This window comes from Fringilla coelebs (assembly GCF_963513975.1).
Source record: "Fringilla coelebs genome assembly, chromosome: 2".
In the NCBI taxonomy this organism is placed as follows: Eukaryota; Metazoa; Chordata; class Aves; order Passeriformes; family Fringillidae; genus Fringilla; species Fringilla coelebs.
In genome coordinates this window covers 89,917,688-89,931,552 of record NC_140029.1, presented here as the reverse complement: position 1 = coordinate 89,931,552, position 13,865 = coordinate 89,917,688, and the positions used below count along the sequence as shown (strand labels likewise).

At 58.1% G+C, this 13,865-nt stretch overlaps 1 protein-coding gene across 7 annotated transcripts; it reads right to left on the bottom strand.

The window, feature by feature from the left end:
- Positions 1-2,236: 2,236 nt before the first annotated feature.
- Positions 2,237-12,548, bottom strand: IFFO1 (intermediate filament family orphan 1). 7 transcript variants are annotated; one of them, XR_014616982.1, is made up of 10 exons: positions 11,818-12,548; positions 6,925-6,985; positions 6,745-6,840; positions 6,398-6,538; positions 5,302-5,486; positions 4,702-4,822; positions 3,913-4,008; positions 3,592-3,722; positions 2,811-3,011; positions 2,237-2,590 (listed from the first exon to the last, which is right to left on the bottom strand). XR_014616982.1 is itself a non-coding variant. In XM_084226037.1 (9 exons), the coding sequence occupies exons 1-9, from the start codon at positions 12,498-12,500 to the stop codon at positions 2,903-2,905; spliced, it is 1,623 nt and encodes a 540-aa protein (XP_084082163.1). In that variant the 5' UTR covers positions 12,501-12,548; the 3' UTR covers positions 2,237-2,902. The 7 variants fall into 7 exon arrangements, 6 of the variants coding, with proteins under 6 accessions (XP_084082163.1, XP_084082164.1, XP_084082165.1 ...); XM_084226037.1 differs by having other exon boundaries at positions 2,237-3,011; XM_084226038.1 differs by having other exon boundaries at positions 2,237-3,011; positions 3,913-4,005.
- Positions 12,549-13,865: the final 1,317 nt, after the last annotated feature.

Below are 13,865 nucleotides of genomic sequence, written 5' to 3'. Positions count from 1 at the left end.
CTAAAAGGATGGTCTGGGACAAAGGTTCAAGAGGTCAGCACTCAGCAGCCACAGCCCTGAGCTGACTGCTGGCAGAGGGACTGCCCAGGTGCATCCTGCCATGGAGCCCCAGTCAGTCTGCACAATGTTCTTGGGCATTAAACATTCACATTAATGCACTGAGCCAGACAGGACTTGATACTGCTCCCTGAGCGGGCACTGCTGAGAGGGGTCCTGGAAAAGAGGTGACACTAGGGACTCAAGAAGCAACACAGCACTGTGTAGTTCCTGGACATCACAGTTCCCAGCAGGGAGCATGGTGGAGAAAAGCAGGCTTGATACTCCTCAGAGAATGAAAAGGAGCCCAGAGAGAAGAACTCAGTAGATGGAGGGACCACATCCCATTTCAGCATCGAAGATGTGGGCTCACCACAGCTAGACAGGTAGGTGGCCCAGCTAACACCAGGGGCCTTGGGCTGTGCTTCCCACACTGAGGAATTGCTGAGGCAAAGGATCCACGCTGCATATCCTGCTGGAGAGATCTCGGAGGCTGTCAGACTGGTGGGGGAACAGAGCCTCTTGCTGGTGATACAATTCACCAGGGAACAGCATCTTGCACACGTGGGTGGCAGAGATTTTGGTTTCACTGCAAATGGAGTCCTGGCAAGCAGTGTGGCACCAGGGCCACCACGTGTCCTGGGACATGGGTGTCCAGCACCTGCTGCTCCTCTGGGCAATGACTGCTCGAGGCAGAGATGTCAGTCCTTCCGTGCTTCATTCCTGAAATCTCTCAGGGTATGTATCTCCAGTCTTGTGGGCTCCTTAAGCAGTACCAAGGCAAAGGTTTGCATGTCCTGGATTATGCACGGGGGAAGCCAGAAGCTGTCAGCCACTCACAGAACTCTCCACAGGAGAGAAAAAGAAGAAAACACTGCTAAGATGCCTACAAGAAAGGGGATTTGCATGAAACTGAAGAGCCTCCAGACAGGATAGGAAGTGATCCCTGATCTACTGTGTGTGTGAGGCATCATCACTTGAACGTAGAAAACTGAAATAGCAAAATATTTCCTCTGGCTTTAGCTATCTTAGGTAGAAAAATAAAGAGGGAAGAGGGAAAGAAATGGGAACAGTTGAACAAGGTGGCATAGAGATGAGGGCCGTGGCAGGCACTGAGGCACACACCTCCCATCTACCCTCACACCCACAGGCAGCCAGGGCTTCTGCTGCTTCCCAGCACCCTGCTGCTCCCGTGAAACACTTTCCCACCTTCCTGCAAGAAGTGAAGATGGCAGTCAGGAGCCGCAGCAGACCCCAGGCTGAGGAACTGCCATTCCCCAGCACCAGCAGTGCTCCACCTGTGCCCCCATTTCCTGTTCCTGCTCAATTCTTCTGCCATTTGCAGGGACTTGCCTCCCTGCCTGCTCTAACCAGCTCAGCCCCTGCTGACATGCCAACACATGCCTTAACACGTGGGGCAGGCACGGGCAGAGCACCTCACCCTGCCCAAACACAGACACAGACACTGTGCTGCGGTGCATGGATGCCACAGAGCTCCCAGCTCAAGCACCCAGCAGCATCAGCCACCAGGCCACATCTAGAGAGAAACTCTTGCATCCCTCAGCCCCCGTTTTATCTTCCATACCTAATCCTAGAGATGTTCCAAAAACTCTACTGCCATGTGCTTTCTCTTCCCTTCAGTACCTTCAGTGGGAAGCATATTTTTCTCCAGAGCTTCACCTGCCCTGGCTGTGCAGGCTGTGTCCACTTCTCAGTGATCACACTCCCTCTCTGGAGGCTGCTCGCTCCCTCCTGACACCCTGCCAAGCCCCAGGCTCCCATCACTGGGAGGAGCCAGCCAGGAAAATGCCACAGGAGATGGTGGGACAGGGGCTCCCCCACTGCGGTTACACTGAGGAGGGATACGGGACTGAGGGCAGGCAGGAAGGTGCTCTGGGATGGCCTGGTGTGGCAGAAGAGGCAGGACAAAGGAAGAGGTTCACAAACCAGGGTCATTCCGTTTTCAATCCTGCAGCCTCTGCATGGATGATGCTCCAGGTTAAAAACAAGGCAGCCCATGCAGCACCAGTGCCTGTTGAGGGCCAGTGGCTCTCAGAACAGGGATGTCACCACTGTCCCGTCTGCCAGTCCCACCTGGGACTCCCACGGGGAGACCCAGTGACGCGGGCTGGGGGTCTGAGGGACACAGCCCCGCCTCAAGCCCCGCGGCAGCGCAGGGAGAGCCCACACCCAGCCAAGCTGTAGAAAAGGAAATCGTCCCATTTAATGACCTCGCCCCCGTAACACAGACGTGAGCGCGTCGCCGACGGGGGCAAAGCAAAGTGCACAGTGAGCGGGACTCAGCCCCCGCCCGGAGAAGGCCTGGGGGGCTCGGGGCGCCCGGCACGGCGTGGGCAGTGCCAGCCAGGGGCCCGGCCAGCAGCAAGGACGGGGAGAGCCCCGGGCTCGGTCCAGTTGGCACCAGTGTCAGGTCCAGTTTGCAGGGAGGTTCGGCTCTCGTTTGGCTCCGTGCAGCGCAGGGAGGGCGGGGGCAGGTCAGGTGTACCAGGACGGAGGCCAGAGGAGGTGGGTCTGGGGCGCCCGGGAACACGTCCTGCAGAACGCCACCATGGCAGGTTTGGAGCCTCCCTGCCCGATCCACGGCTTAACCAAAGCAGGGAAAGGGAATAGAGAAGGGGCTGAAGGCAGAGCAGCCCGGGCAAGGGCCCTCAGGTCTATCTAGCTATTCCCATTTGCAAGGTATCCGGTGAGGGGGTGTGTGGGATCTGCCAAGCACCCCAAAACGGGAGTGAGCCTGGGCGACAGACGTTTACCAGCAGTTCCACGTCCCTGACAGTCTCTCCCAGGTGTGACTCAGGCAACCCCGTGCCAGGAAGGGGGTCCGAGGGAGCCGGGCCTCCCCTCATTATCTGATGGAAGCATCGCTGGGGGGATCGCGCTCGCTGAGAGATTCCTCGCTCTCCTCGTTCGGGGCTGACTCGCTGTTGGAGGTGGGGGTGAAGGCAGGAGACTTTCTGCAGAGAACAGTAAAGGGCAGCAGTCAGAGCATCGCCCAGGGGGAGGGAAAGGACCCAGTCTGGTGCGGGCAGGGGTCACCAGAGAAAGAAGGACGAAGCAGAAGCGCCCCTTTGGGCATGTGTGTGTCTGCAGGAATCCCTGGGTGCTGGGACGGTGTTCCAGAGCATGAAGCAGAGCTGGGGGAGATGCTGGAGGGGCCTGCCCAGAGCAGGACCTTGACAAGGTATGTAAGGCTAGGGGGCTGTGGAAGTTCACCAGAGGGGTCCCCAGCCTGGAGCCACCCTGGCTCCACAGGCCTTTGGGGACTTACACCATGTCCCTGCACATGGCAGCTCCTCTCTCCACAGGGAGGGTCTGGCTTCATGTGTCAAAAGTGACTCCTGTGTGTCTCCTGCAGTCTGCAGAGGCAGCACCATGAGCTGTGTGGAGGCCAGCCAGGAGTCCAACAACCTCTGGGAACTGCCCTCTCTCCACACCACATGAGGGCAGGGCAGGAGCTCTACCCTGTCCTTCAGCTGCCTCTCACCACCATCCTGGCTCCAGACCCAGAGCACAGGTGTCCCTGCTGGAGCTCACCTGTCCCCAGACTGGGTGATGAGCCGCCGGCAAGTCTCCATCTGCACATCCAAGCCTCGCTTCATGCTGCACATCTCCATGTACTCGTGGAGGTGCCGATTCATGTCATTTTTGGCTGTGGCCAGCTCCAGCTGCTCAAGGGAAACGGTGCAGAGATGATCCCAGGGTATGTGGTGCAAGGCAGAGGGCATGGCCAGACCAAGGGCTGTCACCCACATTACCAGTGACCTGCTCCTGCATTGTGTCTCCCTCCCCCAGGGACCCACTCCCCCATTTCACACCCTTCTGTGCCGTGGCTCCCCCACTTCCTCCTTCTCCCACCTCTATTTGGTCGATGGTTTCCTGGTACTCCTTCTCACGGCTCTTGAACAGCGACTCCGTGTCCTTGATCACCTTCTCCAGGCTGTCATCCTGCTGCTGAGGAGAGCAGACAGCAGGTTTAGAGGCAGGGAAGCATCCAACATGAGGAACCAAAGGCAAGAGAGAGACAAATCAGAGAAAGAACTGGCAGCACTGGGAAAAGAGGAAAAAATACATACAGTGTAGTGCAAATAAGACAGGAGTCAATCCCGTCAACATGGACTTGAGAGACTCAGGACTCGCCACACTGGGCAGTGATCACATCGACCCAAACAAGCCCAGCATTGCGCTGAAAATTTGGAGATCATTCCCGAGCATGAGCCATCCCCAGAGGACTGCCAAGGGCCAAAGATTTGGGATGACAAGGGCTTTGGCCAGACACCAAGGCCTCTCTTTGGGCAGTTTTGCTGCACAGTGGGTAGGTGGGCTGGAGAACATGAGCAAGGATCACCAGAGACCAGTCCAGACAGAGGAAGTGTTCTGTTCTGGATGGGCTGTGGCTCTCCCCACATGCGTGCACCCCACCCTCAGCACACCCCTCAGGCTACAGGTCCCTGTCCCATCTCTAAAAAGGAGACCTCGACAGGGATGCCGTAATGTATTCATGCAGAAAAGGCAGGAAAGCATCTTGTACAGGCCTGCAAAGGGAAAGGGGCTGAAATCTGGTCTTTGAGAGAGCATCTTCCCAGGCTCAGGCAGGATCGAGCGTGCCAACCCAAGGAGACCTCAGGGCCCTGGCACCACCGTTACCTCCCCCTGCACCTCTGCGGCTGCGATGGCGTATCCGGAGAAGTCCTCCCAGAGGAGCAGCGTTTCTTCTGTCTCCTCCCACGTGAGGCTGTCACAGTCGTCCTCAAAGTCATATTCCCTCCTGGGCACAAGGGAACAGCACGTCAGCACCCAGCAGGAGAGCACGGCAGGCAGGGGGCTGTGTCGGTGCCAAAGCCTCGCACCCGCTCACGGGCAGGGCTGCAGCTCTTGGGGGTCTGGCCAGGGTGAACTCAGGTGTGCCCAAAGCCAACAGCTGATGGGGAAGGGGCTGGTTTTATGATCAGGAGCCCCAGCAAATCCAGGCACTGATTCCCAAAAGGCAGGAAGGGGGGCAGAGGAGAGGAGCTGGACCAGCTCCCACTCCTGGCACAGGTGGGCTCATGTCTCCCAGGGGGTCAGTCCCACAGTGCCACAGAGCACAGGGTGACCATTCTCCACGGCAGCATCTCTCATCTCACCCTCACCGGGGAAGGGAAGCCACAGACCACCCTTGCCCTCCCCATCCCAGGACCAGCAGGGAGCCTGGCGCTGGAGCCTGGCGGGACACCACGGGCAGAGGTGCGCAGCAGCCGCACTCACAGCTGGTTCAGCATCCTCTGCATTTCCTCATTGATACTCATGGCCGTGGTCTCGTCCTCCTCCTCCTCGTCGGGCTTCCGGGAGGCATCGCTCTCTGACAGCGAGGTGTCCTCGTCGCTGACCTGCCTGCGCTCCCGCTTCCGCCCCACCGAGGCTGGGACCTTAACGGGAGACAAGTGCAGAGACTACAGAAACGAGGCCGGGTCCGAGGTCAGGAGCAGGGAGTGGGCAGGAGATGGAGGGGAAAGGAATGGCGGAGGGACAGAAAGGCAGGGAAAGAGAGAAAGACAGAAAGAAAGGAAGGAAGGAAGAAAAAAGAGAGAGAGAGAGAGAGAGAGATGGGCTCGTTATGATCAGGTTAAAGATGGGTGCAATGGATAAAACAATGTTTTAGCATTTTCTGAAATTAAAACTAAGCAACTAAAGATGGAATCTATGAATTTGATGAGAAAAAAACAATGTGGTTTTACTGCAGAAAAACTCAAATCCCCACCACCCCAGTCCAGAGACAGGGAAACACAGTGACAGAAACAGGAAAAAAGAGACAGTCTGAAAAAGGTGAAATATGTCAATATTTATAGGCCAACCTTTTTTAAAGAAAGTTTAAAATTTTTTAAATTTCTCAACTGAATGGAACTAACCAGTTGCTTCTGTAGGGACAAAGAGCGAGACAGAAAAGCAGCAACATCCAGAAAGAGAAAAGAGACAGAGACAGAGAAGAGAGACAGAGAGAAGATGACGGAGAGGGGAAGGGAAAGGAGAGAGATGGAGTTAGAGACAGACACTCAAGCAACTTGTCTCCCTCCTGCAGCTGCTCCCCTAGCACTGTGGGATCCCCGGGCCCAACACAACAGGTCAGCAAGAGGTTGAGGGGACTCTTGATGTCCAAAGCAACATCTGGAGCATTCCACCTCCACTCTGTGCCCTTTTGCCTGGTCCTCCCAAGAGAGACAGAAAGTGAGGGACCAGAAGGAGCAAGGGTGACCAAGCACCTCCCCTAGCAGGGGCCTGGTGTTGTCTCTTCTACCTCCTCCTTTGGGATCTCTCCTCCCCAGAGCTGGTGGCTGAGTCGGGAGCAGCAGTGGGCGCTTCTCACCTGAAACATCTTGATCATGTCCTCGCAGTTCCGCTGCTGTGCCACATCACACAGCTTGGCAGTGATGTCGATGCGACGGCAGATGTCCATGTCCACCTTCATGGCCTTCTCCTGGATCTTGGTGTCCAGCTCCGTGATGTTCTGAACCCACGGCACCGCAGGAAGGGGACAAGGGAGGAATATTAGGCAAGACAGATGGCAATCGGTACCCCCATGTTCCCCCTCATCCCTGCTTTGCTCGCTGTGCCCCAGACCAACCCTGGATGCTGGATGGAACTGCTTTTCTACACAGCCACACCACGTGGGTAGGACACTGCTGTGGGGTTGGAGAGGGTTTAGGGACTCACATTGCTCATCAGTCCCTTGAAGACAACAAGCTCTGCCTTGAGCTGCTCCACCTTCATGGCCAGCTCCTCCTGGCAAGCTTCAGCCTCCTGGGCTTCCTGCGCCAGGGAGAGAGAGATGTGCAAATCGGCACCAGCGTGGGGCAGCTGGGGCGCAGGGGCAGGGGGAACAGCAAGACTCACCTCCTGCAGCTCAGTCACCCGGTCCTGAAGCTGGACACGCACCGTGTACTCCTCTTCCCATCTAGGGAGACAAACGCCGGTCAGATCCCATCGGCCTCGCCTCGCTGGCTGCCAAAGGGAGAGGACGCAGCGGCAGCTGCTCACCCCACAGCTATCCGAGAGGGGGGACGGCAGCACCGGGCCGGGAAGGAGAACGTGCCCAGGAATGCATGGCCTCTTGTTTTCGGGCCATGGCAGCTGCCAAGCCCATCGGGCCCCCCGGCCACAAGCGCTGCCCCACCCACCAGGGCCGCCCACCCTGTGCTGGGGGGAGCTGGGGACACCGACCACAGGCTCTGCAGCTGGGTTGCACGCCCTGCCGCAGCGGGGCTGGCCCAGGGCCCCTCACAGCCCTCTGCCCCGAGCCCCACAGCCCTGGGTCACAGCAGCTCCAGCCCTCACAACAGCTCTGCAGATGTATTGTGGAGCTGTCCCCATCTGCATCACTTCTGCGACCACCTTTGCGTGTCTGCGGTGCCGCAGTTCAGGCTGTCCAGGAGCACAAACCCTGCTCCTGACACCAAACCACCTCACAGTGTGAGCGACCACGACGTGCACCAAGGGCTGCTCCTCTGCCTGTCCCGGTGCAGGATGTGCCCAGGGCTGCCCTGGGCAGGGGCACAAGGCTCCTTGGCTCTACTGCTGAGTAACAGGCTGGATTAAAGGACACCGTGTCATCCCACGAGGGAGCAGGATGGATTGTGCCACTTCATGCTGGGCTGTCTGGTGGGTATTGGGCTCTGCAGCTTTGCAAAAAGCAGAGCTGCAAAGCGCCCAGCCTTGCTGTGCAAAGACACATCCCCTAGCAATTATTATATTACATTTCACTGCATGAGCTCAACCTCTTGGGTCTCACTGCAGTGCTGGCCCAGCCCACGGTCTGTTGGGAGGCCATCAAGCTGTACTGCCCTTGGCTAAATGATGATCCCATAGAGCAGGGGGTTGGCATGTGCTGCAGTGTGGCGTGGGGCACGGCTGCTGCATTCTTACCCAGCTCCTGGCTCTTCTGGGACAGCCAGATTTTTCTGAGAAAGCGAGATCACTCTGGGATAGCAACCAGAGCTGGGCTCTTCCTGGTGCTGTGAGGTCTGGTTTCTATTTAATGCCTGTAAGCACCAACACAGACACTCTGACTCTGCACAAGGATGTGAAAAATCTCTCCTCTCACTTACCCACACCAAGTTTGAACAATAAATCCTAAGGTCTAGAAGGCCAGAAAGCATATGAAAAGCCCTCACATTTGTTATCTCGGGGTATCTGGACAATCTGACGACGTGGGAGAGCCCTGTCTTGTGAATTTCTGAGCTCTTAAAGCTAGCAATGCTGCTCCTTACTTAAACAAGGACAAAAGTGTGCACTCCTCGTGTTGGTGTTGGATCCATACCACAGCTTCAGAAGGGAAATCAAAGGGTGTTTCCATCCCTTTGGGGAAAGAGAGATGAAGGGAAAAGAAAGGAGAAAGTTAAAAGGTAGAATTGCCCTTATATGGGAACTGCTCAAACAAAGCCTCCCTCCCCAGGGACAAAAACGCCTTCCACCAGAATAAAAAAAATTTCAGCATCTTTCTTGGTGTGGCACTGCCTCTTTTTTGGTCCCCGCCTCCCTCTGGGTCCCTATATAGCCCAGACTCACTGGGGACGTAGAGCAGAGCTGCAAATCCTGGTAACAGTTCATTTCACACCAATGCTGTGGAAGACGAGTGCAGGTCACATACACGCCGGCTTAGAAGGCAGGAGAAAGCAGCGATTCACCCCACCAGGGACAAATCCGTGCACCCATCCATTGCAAACCTCTCTCCCTCATCTCCTGCCTGGCTCCCTCTCCCCTGCTCCCTCCTGCAATGCACCACTCCTAATAATAACCTGCCTGCAGCACTGCGCCCGCAGCCGCCGCCAGGTCGCTGCCAGCTGGAAGCAAGGCTGCCCCGCACAGCCCCAGGGCCCCCGCTGTGCCAAGGGGCAGGGGAGCTCCTTCCTGCACTGCTGCAAAGCAACAACTGCCCAAAGGCAGCCAGCGAGGGCAGGAGGGTCCCAGGTGCACGCACACCTGACCAGCTCCTTGCCAGCTAGGGGACAGCTCTCCCAAAGCCAGGGATGCGGAAAGATGCAGCCCTGTCCCTGCCAGGCGTGTCCCTTCAACAAGTCCACTGAGAAAAATCAACAATTCCCCCATCCTTAAAATCCTGCTCACTGCCACAGGCACTGGGGTGCTTTACTCCATCCTGCAGGGTCAGTGCACACCGGGGCTTTGGGCTGCTCGGGGCCTGAGGCTCCACTTATCCCCCCTCTTGCCACACCTGAACTACATTGGAGCTCACTTCAACAGGGATGGCCCTGCAGCCTGGCACAGCTCCTCAGAGGGCATTTACAACGACAAAAAACCTTCTTGAAGCACTTTACAAGCAAGGGGGCTTGTAAGAATGATGGAGAGACTTTGTACCAGACGTTTTGCCTGCAGTGACAAGAGGTGAAGGTTTTAAGCTGAAAGAAAGTAGGTTTAGATTGGACATAAGGAACAATTTTTTGTGATGGTGGTGACACCGGAGCAGGCTGCCCAGAGAAGTTGTGGATGACCTATCACTGGAAATGTTCAAGGTCAGCACTTTGATCTAGTGAAACCTCACAGCAGGGAGATAGGACTGGGTAACCCCTAAAGGTCTTCTCCAACCCAAATCATTCTGTGACTCTAACACACCATGCTGTAGCACTGCTCACTCCACACCTCCAGGGTGTCCTTGCCACATCTAGGATTAGAACTACTTTTGAATACAAGTAGTAGGTGTAGCAGACAGCACAAACCTGATGAGACTCCCAGATCCCCAGCACTTAGCAGGTCTGTGTGATACTCACAGGCACCCTTTGCCCCTATCCAGGCCACCTTATTTCAGTCTGCTCCTCCCAAGTGCAGTTCCTCTCTCCTGCTGCTGCAACTATTCTCATCCCTCCCTACAGCCCCCACAGCCCTCCTGGATCCCTGACTTGAATTTCAGGCCCTGTGTATCCAGAGAGAAGCTCCTGCTGCACTGCTCCAAGTGCTGTGGGGCACACGGCAGCAACGCTGTCCTGATAAAAGCACAAGCTCTGGCACCCAAGCCACGGGTAAGAGAACTGGGAAGTCCTGTGTTAACATGGCCTCTTCCATCTGTCTCCAGGCAGGTGGCAAAGGCATGACACCAGCTGCACTGTCCCCATGGCAGAGCACAGTCCACCGTGGCAGGGAACTCTCATCTCCCCACGGGATGTTGGTGTCAGCCCCCAGCACGGAGAAGGGTGTGGAAATGGAATCCTTCTGTCCCATTCCCCTGTTTGGGACCTGGCTGTACCCGTCACAAAGTTCCCAGTGCTGGATAGGGTCTGGGGGTGGGGTCTGCTTTCCCCCAGCTCCTGGTAACACACTCCAAAAATAGATCCCACCAATAACATTGGCTCACAGCAGCTTGTGGTGCCCCCCCATCTCACCCTTAGCAGTCCCTCTGTCACCCCCTCTGCAGCCTTCCCTGAAGCTCACTTGCCAGAGCAGGACAATCCTGCTCAGCTCTCCATACTCCCAAAGTTTCAGCAGCACCAACAAACCCAACCTGGTCCCCCCTCTGGCTGACCCACTTTGAGGGTCAAGCTTTCCTGGCCAAAAAACTGGCTCCAGCTTCCCACTCTCTGATCTGAAAAATGAGTGCTGCTTCCCTCTGGAGAAGGAGCCTGACCACTGCCTTAATAATAAAAGGGCTTAGATACAAGCAGCACTTGGTGGGAAAGAAGAGATGCCAACTCCTCCTTTCCACGTGCCTTGCTCAGTGCCTTTGGAGCATCTGACAGGCAAGTTTGCTCAGCCTAAGCCTTATAAAGCCAAAAGCGTAAGGTGTCATCTTGGACCCCAGCCTCGATCTTGGTGCTGGAGCCCGTGGCCGTGCAGAACTGGGGGGTGGCACAGCTCCCGTGGGGAGCTGGCTGTGGAATCACAAACTTTCTAACTGCTTCTAAAGCGTCACCACGTCACTTCTGAAGAAGCCCCAGACCAGTGGCTCGGGCGGCATCAGTCACCGGGGCCGCTCTCGCTCTGACCCCGCCACGCCAGCCCAGCCTGAGCTCATCCTACGTGCGGATCCGGGAACCGGCCTGACACAAAGCAAGAGGCGAGAGCAGCGGCCACCCTGCACGGGAAAGAAGAACCGGCCAAGAGATTAGCTTTGCATTCTGCGTCACCCTTCTCCAAGGCACATGCCAAGCCACAGCTATTTTGGGTCGGGAGGAAAGCCCCCGAGGAGTGGGGTGTCCTGCCTCGGCTCTCTGCTGCTGAGGGGCCAGCTGGAGAGCACTGGCAAGGGAAAGGGCCTAGGAGAGGCCAGCCACCCTGATGAGGGGCTTCTCAACACCTTCCGATACATCCAGAGAACGCTTTCCTTCCCAGCAGCCTGCTCCAATCCAAACCCGCTTACTGTTGCATGTCCACCTTCCTCACCTACTTTCACGCTGCTCCTCCTCCCTGAGCATTTCCAGATCCCCTTGGCTTTAAAACACAGCTCCTGGAGTTATTCCTTCCCTGCCTGGAAAAGCATTTCTAGTTCCTCACGCCAGGCAGGTAAGATGGAAAAAGGCTCAACGAACATCCCGAGAGGGTTCGCACACCAGGTGGCAAGGGAGGACACCCAGGCACAAACAAAAGCTTTCAAGAGTCCACATTCTTCCTCACGCTGCCTGCAGCCCGTGCTCTCGAGAAGTCCGGCCAGGACTGTCGCCTTCCCTCCCTGCTTCCCCCTCACATCGTCCCCCGGGCAGACCCCTGCAGCCTCCCCGGCGATAGTTTCGGTCCCGCGGGGAATTGCCGCCGGCGCCCCTCGCTCCCGCCGCCCCTTCTCACCTGCGCTTGTACTCGTCGCGCTCCCTCTTCACCTTGGCCAGCACGTTGTAGAGGGCTCGGATCTCGGGGGTGATGGTGTCGATCTGCACACCCACCCCGTCGGGGTGGACCCAGGAGACGCCGGGTCCCTGCACCAGGGTGGTCTCGGGCCCCGGGCCGAGCCGCCGCGCTTGCGAGAAGGACCAGATGGTGCCGGGCATGAAGCGGGAGCCGGCGGAGTAGGCGGAGGGCTGGCCGGGACCACCGGGGCGGGAGCCGGGGGACCCCAGCGCCCGGGCCGAGCCCAGCCCCAGCCCCAGCCCCGGCCCCAGCCCCAGGGTGCGGATGGGACCCACGAAGCCGGTCTGCACCGCCTGGTCCCGGCGCGGGGGTCCCCGGCCGCGGCCGCCCGCCCCTTCCTCCAGCGCCTGCTGCAGCTGCTTCTCCAGCTGCCGGTTGCGCCGCTCCAGCTCGTGGACCTTGGCCAGGAAGCAGCGGAACCGCAGGTTCAGCGTCTTGAGGACGCTGATGTTGGAGCCCAGGTCGTTGCGGAGGGCCATGGCGGCGGGCGGCGCGGGGAAGGGGCCGGCGGGCGGCTCCCCGCCCAGGGGCTCGGCGGCGGGCGGCGGCGGCAGCTCGGGGCCCGCCAGCCCCTGCTGCTCCTGCGGCAGGAGGAAGAGGTTGGGGCCGAAGAGCGGGTTCATGGCGGCGGCGGGACGGGGCGGGGAGCGCCGGGCGGGGGGATGCGCCCGCCCGGGGCCGGCGGCGGGGGCGCGGCTTCCGCTGCGGCGGGGATGCGGCGGCGGCGGGCGCCGAGAGCCGCCCCCGCTCCCGCCCGCTCCCCGCCGCCGGCCCCGGGCGGAGCGAGCAGACGCGGCAGAACCTCCCTTTCCTCTGCCGCCCCCGTCTGTCCCCCCGCCGAGGGGCGGCTCGGCCTCCCCGGAGGGTTTCGGGGCGCCCCGGGGCGAAGGGCCCGGTCCAGCAGAATTCCCGGAGGGAAGTCCCTCTCCGGCACCGCTAGCTGAAGCCCCGCCTGTTACCGATTTCCGTAACTAGCCCAGCCGCAACACAGTGTGTTTCTGTCTCCTTTTAAATATTTTATTCTTTTCTTCTTTTTTTTTTTCCCCCGTAGAATTTAGTGCTTTCCCAGAGCTGCCCCCCTGAAGAAGGCATAACTTCGCCTCTACACCCCATAGCCTCTCGTTATGCTATCTGGAGCCTCCCAAGACAGCCCTGTCCGTGCTGTGCCAGCAGCCCGCCTACGGGCAGCTGCCGCTGGACAATGGCGAGCCAGCGGGCAGAGGAGGCTGAGTGGATGGAGGCAGGCTCTCAGATATCATGCTTGGCTTGCTACCGGCTTCCTCCTTCCTTGTTCGCAAAGCAGCCTCGGCTCTTGTTTCATGTCCCTTATTTCAGCCTACTTTAGGTCATTCCGTCTTACCCCCTGAGCCCGAACCCAGGTGAATTTTGCAGGAAGCGCTGGCATCGCCCCTCACCCCATTATCCGGTGGGAGGAGACTGCGCACAAATCGATCACTACATAAATATTTTATGGACGTGGACACCTGTGTTCTCTTGCTGTCTGTGTGCTCCTGGCCCGTTCCCCCAGGATTTGAGGAGCTGAGCCGAGCATGGCGCTCACACAAAGCGGCCTCTGATGTATCGGCTGAGCCATCAGCGAGGGGTGAGCGGGCAGTGGGTTGGAATTCAGAGATGCCCAGCACCACACTATGCTGAGCTCTGTGGAAGGAGCTGGGCATGCTCCAGTGGGGCAGTCTGCTACAGCCCTTCCTTTGGGATCAAAGGTATGGCTCAATCCACACTGCCTGGAACTTCCTGGCTCCACTGAGGATGGCCAGCTTTGTGAGTCTTCACTGAGAGTCTGCCTGCTGCATGCTCCCTGCTGCTTCTCCTCCATCCCTCCTCCATCCCTCCATTACTATTCTGCCATCTTGACCTGAGAGCAGTCCAAATCAAATTTCTCCTGCCTTGCTGTGTCCAGCAGCAGCTATATCCTGTGGCCTGCCGATCTCCCCTGTCCTGCCTATGATTCAAGGTTCCCCACAGCA